We start from the raw sequence: 8,034 nt of genomic DNA on the forward strand, positions 1-8,034 counted from the left end.
ATGAAGTTCGTGGCGAATGACACAGCAAGCGAGCGATAGCGAAAGTGTTGGAACCAAAATGATGCTGTTATGTTTTTTTCAGCATCTAATGTGCATGGCTTTGAGTGAAGACGACAAAGTGAACAGGGACACTGAATAATTCCCTCCTAAATGGCCTGTAAAAGTCCTTTGAAATTGTCAGAAGAAAATAATACATTTCTTAGCAACCGCAGTAAAATGCAAGAAATTAAAAGACTTGAAATTCTCAGAAACGACCCACCCCAGTTTCCTATGGGTACGTTAAGAACGGAGGCCGCTCCACACAGAAAGGGCTGGTTTTCTCAGTTCATCTGAGGAACTGAAGTCTCTCCCCAGTCTTGTCCACTCCAGGGCATATTCAGTTTTAGGCTCCATTTCCAGCAAATTCCTCTGCCTGGTGAGCAGCAAGCACTTCTTCAGCCTGGGGCTTGGTTACCCTCATCTACCTGCTCGGCCTTCCCCCCAGGGCTGGACAGGAGCCTCTGCACCTGAAGGGTTTGTGCTGAAGCCTAGGTCGGTCAGCGTCCAGCCGCCCTGCAGTGCCGGGGTCGGGAGGGCGTGAGGATGAGGGTGCGGGCAGTGGGGGAACGGGAGAGGAAGCACAGGAGAGAAGGAAGTGGTCCTGCTGCGGAGGATGAGGGAAAGCATCTCGGGTGTAGATTTCCTGTAAGAAGTAGCACCTGTGATGCAGATGCAGAGAGCAACGCCATTTACCGAGGTCCAGGTATGCGCCGGGCACTGCCCTACCCTCCATATACATGTGGCATCACTTCATCGTATCAACGAGCTTTTGAAGTATCCGCTCTTGTTGGGGCTGGAAATTCACATTTGAGTTGTCTGATTGCATGATGGAGAAAGCGCATCCCAGACAAGGGGAGCTGAGAGCGCGGAAACGGAATTCAGCGCGTCCATTGTGGACACCTCAGACGGCAGATGTGACCGGAAGGCAAGAGTACTTTTTTATTAGAAAGTATAATAATGCTTAGTGCATTGGCAAATTAAAGGGGGAAAGACTGCACTTATATCTGAAGCATAGGTTCTAATTCAGCAGCCATTTCTAATAAAAACTGTTAAATAAAAGAGGAGTGGAGGGAACTTGCCTACGTGGGCTGAAGGCTAAGGTAAGTCACCCGTGATCATAACATGAGACCAGCAGTTCTCACCTGGGCTGCACATCTTCTGATGCCCCCGAGAGGCCACCCACGGGCCAATTGCAATCAGGGTCTGTGGAGGTGGGAGCCAGGCATCCCTGTCGGCTGAAATCTCCTCACGTGATCGCTGTGTGCAGAGGAAACTGAGCAGGGATGGTCTGGTGTGTGTGTGTGTGTGGGGGGGGGTGAGTCCGAATGGCAGCAGCATCAAAACCGGGGGGCTTTTCAGTCTAGGGTGTGAGCCAAAGCCAGGGTCCCGAGTTCCCCACTGTGGGTCCGTGCAGGAGCCAAACCCAGGAGGTGGCCCAGGACATCCTGATTTGTCTTACTGGGATGTGAGTCAGTTGGCTGAGGGTTAGAAACACTCAGGCGGTTTTCATCCAGGGCTCTTGGGAGCATCACTGCAGGAACCACAGCAGGGAGGGACGCGGCCAGGTGGAAGGCTGGACCGTGGGCTCGGCACTTGGAAACGTGTCCCCTGTACAGAAAAAAGAAACAAAAAAACAAACAAACAAAATAACAAACAAAACACAGTTCATTTCCAATTCTACCATGCAGCTGAACAGGCTGTGGCTTCACTGATGCCCGTGGTCACGAGGATTAGAGGACTCCCGGTCCCGGGAGTGCCGGGCCCTTTTATGCCTGTGGGATTTATCTTGACTCCTACTTCTACTTCTGTGACTACGCCCCTCAGAGCGCCCACTGTGCCGGCTGCAACGTGCGTGTGAGCTTCGACCTTCGTCTCTATGTCTGTTCCTGTCTTCTCGCTCTTCCCTCCTGCCTGATGACTTGTGTTCGTGCTTGGGCTTCTTCTTCCTCGGCTCCCGGTCTCGGTCCTCTGCTCCACCACGGCAGGTCGTCCTGATCTCAGGGGAGCTGGGCTGGGGCTTCCACACCTCCCTGGACTCCGACTTCTGACCCCTCTCTGAGTTCTTGCCACTGTGCTGTTTAGAGCCAAGGTCACCCTTTTCCTTTATCATCTTGCTTCTGGGCGATGAAGAGTAGGCTGGCTGCTCTGCCTGTACCTCCTGGTCAGTCTTCTCTTTTTCTTTCTTTCTTTTCTTGGTTTCCTTTCTGTCTTTTTTGTGTTTTCTGGTGGGTCTGTCATCTTCAGAGCCCTCAGATGAACTCAGTGAGGGAGTGTGCGCCCCGCAGCCCCTCTCATGCAGCTCTCTGGTCACATCGTCCATTTCTTCTGAGTCCGTAGGACGCCGATAGCGAGACACATGATCCACTCGGATAGCTCTTCCTTTGATCTTGATCCCATTAAAATTGTCAACAGCCAGAACTGTGCTCCTCTGGTCTTCATAGCAGAGGAAACAGAATCCTTTGGATTTCCCAGTCTTCTTGTCCCGTACCAAATTAATGTTAACAATTTCGCCATATTGTGAGAACACACAGATGATGTCCCCTTCAGTCAGCTCGTAAGGAAGCCCTCCCAAGAAGATCCAGGCGCTGTCCTTGTACTCGGAGTGCCAAGACGCCTTCTCTGCTACCCCCAGCTGGAGATCACGCTCATTCAGCTTGGTGATCAGCTTAACTTTAGTTAAAGGGTTCATCTCTGCGGGTTCACGCTCAGAAGCTAGCAACCGACTTCACGCTCAGAACCTAGCAACCGACTTCAGGCCCAGAACCTAGCAACCGACTTCACGCTCAGAACCTAGCAACCGACTTCACGCTCAGCACCTAGCAACCGACTTCACGCCCAGAACCTAGGAAGCGACTTCCGGGAGAAGCCGTAAGACGCATGCGCAGCCCCGGCGCCACGCGCCCATTGGTCTCCAAGGAGCTTGCGCCGTTGATGAGTTTACGCTTAAGGAATAGTGTACTTAAAGTCTTGTGTTTATTGGGAGTTGTTTTAGAAATCAAGTGCGGATGCTTTTTGAATTTGTATTGTGGTCTTTGCTTAGAATTATTATTTGATTTTACAATGACTTTACATATAGATGCCTATTTCAGTACAGCTATTAAAATCTGCACTTTTTTGAATCTGTGATTTTCTGTGAGGTGGCCATAACAACAAGATTCTAACAAGAATAAGGTGCCCTGTCCCCTGATTTCCAATGAGGCTTGTGCTGTGGAGTTAAGGTGATACATACTCAAGACTGAAACCTATTTCCTGACCCCCTGTCTTTCTTCTGTTACCAGTTTCCCTTCCATTTTTCTTTATCATTTAGACTTTTGTAGTCAGGCTTCCACCTTGAGCTTGCTCTGTACTCCTGGGAATAAGATACCTGGGCGTGTTTGGAGTAATAATGGGCCCCAAATCTGTGACCCAGGAGCCTCCACAGAAGTTCACACCCAGCGTACAGCTTGGTCCAGGAACGTGGCTCGTGGCTTAGACACACGTGTCCTGGGGAAATCGGGACTGCAAGATGAAAGGCTTCTACTCAAAATCTCCATCAGACTTGGGAGCACGAAGCAACCCTGCTCTCTGGCCAATATAACAGAGAAACTCATGCGCTCACAGTTTTGCCACAGAGATTCTCAACCTGGTGTCCACAGGGGACCCCACCAGAGGTCTGTTCATATAAGTTTAATGGGGTCTGGAGACTAGGACGGGAAAAATTATATCCTTCAGTTTCAACCTGAAATTTAGCATTTCCTTCCATTGTGAGCATAGGAAAAAAATCCCAGTATCATAAGCGGCACCTATAACTTTGTTCCTAAAGGAAATTGCAGGTACATTTCTACCCCATTCCAAGTGTTAAAGGTATTTTATAACAGAATATCATTTACCCTCTTAGTTACTTCAAAGTCATGGTAGATGAGAAATGTACGGCTAGGTCTTATCCTGTAATGAAATCATCTGTTAGTATAAAACATTTTTCTTTATATGTGCATAGCTGTAGTTCAATATAATTGGCTTCTTTTGTAATGATGTGGGTTAAAAAAAATATGTTTAAAAACATTATTCCTAGAAAGGGTGTACAGGCTTCACCAGATCTTCAAGGGGGCAGTTGTGCAAAAAGGTTCAGGACTCCATGGCAGCCCCAGGACCCTGAGCTCAGCTCTGTCACGTGTGTCTGCCGGTGGCCCTGGGAGCTCCACCTGCACCCACACAACGCCGGCACCTCAGGCGTCTACACCAGCAATGTTGGAGACAACCCTGACTCCGGGGTCAGGAACTGGAAGAAGCCCCCTCATGGTAGCTGGAAACATCTGCTGCAATGTCAATAGATTGGGAACTTCATTAAGGTACCAGGTGATCAAGTTCCTCGACAACTCACATCAACAAAAAGAGGACAAAAGAGCCAGTTATCACACGTCTTTATGGACCTGTTGTTAACATTCAAGAGACATTACTTGGAAAGTTCGAGGTACATTCACAGAAAAGGGTTCAGCATGGAGCTGGGAGTCCCAGCTTAGTAAGAGACGCACGCCCAGTGAAATAATGCATTTAGTGGAAAACACCTGGTGTCATGTGCTGTCTTTTCCATACTTGTGCTTTTTTATGTAATTGTAATGATCACAGGCATCTGATCTTAGCTTCTCAACTAGACCTTAGTAAGGTCCCATGTTAACATAGAACTTTATAACAACTATTCTTACTGGTTGCAATAATAATAATCAGTGGAAATAATTTTAACTCTTCTTCTAATAGTGAACATTTTGGTTGATTTCAAGCTGCTGTCGCTAAACATGATATTCATTTTTAAAATTGAAATACAGTTGATTTACAATATTTTGTTAGTTTCAGGTGTACAGCAAAGTGATTCAGTTTTTTAATATATTTTTTTTCAGATTTTTTTCCATTATAGGTTATCATAAGCTGTTGAATATAGTTCCCTGTGCTATACAGTAGGTCCTTGTTGCTTATCTATTTTATGTACTGTAGCTTGTATCCATTAATCCCATACTCCTAATTTATCCCCCTCCCCTTTGGTAACCATAGGTTTGTTTTCTATATCTGTGAGTCTGTTTGTGTTTTGCGTATAGATTCAGTTGTATTATAAAAATGATATCCTTAAGAACATTTGTACACATTTTGGACGGTATGCAAATTATGAAACTGTTTTACACAAGGTGGTCCCAAGTAACATTTTTGCCACCTTGGGGCAAAATGATTAGGGTCATTCCTGATGTAGTTTTTAACGAACTTCCTGGGTTTTCATTATTAAAGTGACCCAGACGGGGTGGGTTTCTTGGGTTCTCCCCACCTTCCTCTGCCTGGTGGCCGCTGGAACCTCACAAGTAGGTTAAAGGCAGAGATGTGTGGACACACAGTCCCCAGCCATGGTTCTCAGGATGCCCCTGTGCCCTGGCCTCCCACAATGCAACCTGGGGCCCTTACTCTGCTGTGGGCAGAATGACTGCTTCCCGCTTCTGATGGGAAACCCCAGGCCGACCCAGAGAGGGGGTTTGGTCTGGGAGATGCTGCGGATCTTTCCTCCAGTCCCAGAAATGGTGGGTCTGGGAGGAGGGTGGTCACAGGGACTCTTTCAGCCTTGAGGGGCTGCCCCTGGGGACTACCTAAGCTTTGGTGCGTGGGATTGTCTCGCTGGGTCTGGACAAACACAAATTGATACTGCTGATTTCCAGTAGTATTATAACTTTACATCCTTTCTGCATTTTCATGCGAATTCCATTGGGACGTTAGGAGAAGATGAAGCAGTAACAATTAATTATGCAACACAACTCAGAAGGTCCTAAAGTGATTTAAAATATTGGTTTAAACTACTCTATCCAAAAGAAGTCTTAAAATAGTCCCCTAGGGGCTTCCCTGGTGGCGCAGTGGTTAGGAATCTGCCTGCCAATGCAGGGGACACGGGTTTGAGCCCTGGTCCGGGAGGATCCCACATGCCATGGAGTAACTAAGCCCGTGAGCCACAACTACTGAGCCCACGTGCCGCAACTAATGAAGCCCACACACCTGGAGCCTGTGCTCCGCAACAAGAGAAGCCACCGCAATGAGAAGCCGGAGCACTGCAACGAAGAGTAGCCCCCGCTTGTCGCAACTAGAGAAAGCCCGCGCACAGCAACGAAGACCCAACGCAGCCAAAATTAAATAAATACGTAAATAAATAAGCACAGACTCTTAAAAAAAAAAAAAGTAGTCCCCTAATTTAATGACAATTCCATCCTTATAGATACATGTATTTATCTACATTTATCTATATCTGTGTATAGAAAGGCATACACATCAATATATGTGCCTATAAGTGTGTATAGATACATATAAACATCAACCTCTCTCTCTATGTACAAAGATAAACTTTTTTGGCGAACTAACTAGTAAACTCAATTTCCCAGTCATTTGTGTTTGAGATCACACCCTTCGTGTATCAGAAACCTGCGGGACGCTCGGTGAAGCACCCGGAGAAGGCTGGTCCGTATCCCAGGCTGCCTCTGCTCGCTGCTGCTCTTCCCTGGAAAGCACCCCTTTGTTCCGCTGCTGGTGAAGGGAAGAGACCCCAGGAGGAGGCCTCCGCGTTCAGGCTTCCCGGAGAGCTCGATCCTTTGTGATGCACAGGACACAATTTGGCGAGAATTGGGAACTCAGTGGGGATTGGAGGCTTTTTTTTTTTTTTTTTACTTTTTATTAAAGAATTTTGAAAATGACTTTGGCTAATATTTGATTTCCACCCCACTTTTTTTTTTAATTTAGTTTTTTAAAATGTGTTAGTTTTTTTTTAAGATTTATTTATTATTTATTTATTTTATTATTATTATTTTTTGGCTGCGTCGGGTCTTAGTGGCGGCCTGTGGGATCTTTGTTGAGGTGGGCGGGCTCTTCATTGTAGTGTGCCGGCTTCTCTAGTTGTGGCGCGCAGGCTCCAGAGTGAGTGGGCTCTGTAGTTTGTGGCGAGCGGGCTCTAGTTTAGGTGGGCGAGCTCAGTAGTTGTGGCGCTGAGGCTTAGTTGCCCCGCGGCACGTGGGATCTTAGTTCCCTGACCAGGGATCGAACCTGCGTCTCTTGCATTGCAAGGCGGATTCTTTATCACTGGGCCACCAGGGAAGTCCCTTCCCTTTTTAATAAAAGAACTTGTATAGGAATTGGTTGCAAGAGACATATGATGCCGTCGTTGGGAACCCGGGGCACCAGATGCTCCTGCCCGGGTCCCACTCCTTGGAGAAGATGCATAATCTCTCCGGGCCTTGCTGCCCTGTCTATAAACTGGAGATGAGAATAAGAAGCCTTGTAGGGTTGCTGTGAGGACTGCATGTGATCAGGCATGTAACCAGCCATGAGGAATAAGTATGAGCTACGATTCGTAATCTGTGTATTTTTAGTTCCCGTCGTCACCACTTGGTCAGGCGGGGGGGCCTGGCAGGGAGGGGAGCAGCCTGAGCCCCACGGACAGTTAGGGATGCGTGAGCCTCTTCCAGCCAGGTGGGCTGGGGAGGGTGACAAACAAGGGCCTTCCTCTCCAGAAAGCTGTCCACATGGTCTGGAGAACGCAGAGAGAGTCAAGATGAGTCACAATGTAATGATGACGAAGATGAACCCAGCAGAGGTTTCAGGCTCTGTCTGTAGGTGCTGCCCACCTGTCCTGCCCTCTCGGAATCTACCCCGCATGAGAAGCGCCCTCCAAGCTCCTCACGCACGGAAGGCTTAAGGCCCATCAACAAGTGGTACGCTGTCAGGTGTGTGACACCTGCTCTCAAAAGGATATTCTGATTGATTGTTTAAAACAAAACTAACCAACCTCCTTGCCCAGCCTCCTCCTGACTGAGCGCCACCCCTGGGTTACCTTGACAGAGTTACGTATGTTATCAGAAAAAGCACTCTGTGATCAGTTTCTAGGAACAGCTCGTGATTTTCCTCCTCTGAAAAGGTGACTGGACTCTACGTGGAGATGCCACGTCCAAACGGTCTCAGCACAAGGATATTACAAAGAGAAACCTCAAGTAATGGCTTTAA

General features: G+C 47.7%; 1 protein-coding gene across 1 annotated transcript; it reads right to left on the reverse strand.

Annotated features, from left to right (window-relative positions):
- Nucleotides 1-1,533: 1,533 nt before the first annotated feature.
- LOC113626895 (RNA-binding motif protein, X-linked 2-like) lies at nt 1,534-2,922 on the reverse strand. The gene is made up of 2 exons (XM_027118866.1): nt 2,882-2,922; nt 1,534-2,751 (listed from the first exon to the last, which is right to left on the reverse strand). The coding sequence occupies exons 1-2, from the start codon at nt 2,916-2,918 to the stop codon at nt 1,745-1,747; spliced, it is 1,044 nt and encodes a 347-aa protein (XP_026974667.1). The 5' UTR covers nt 2,919-2,922; the 3' UTR covers nt 1,534-1,744.
- Nucleotides 2,923-8,034: the final 5,112 nt, after the last annotated feature.

Source organism: Aethalodelphis obliquidens, unplaced genomic scaffold (genome assembly GCF_003676395.1).
Source record: "Aethalodelphis obliquidens isolate GAN/ISIS:26980383/991018 unplaced genomic scaffold, ASM367639v1 scaffold19, whole genome shotgun sequence".
NCBI classification, from domain to species: domain Eukaryota; kingdom Metazoa; phylum Chordata; class Mammalia; order Artiodactyla; family Delphinidae; genus Aethalodelphis; species Aethalodelphis obliquidens.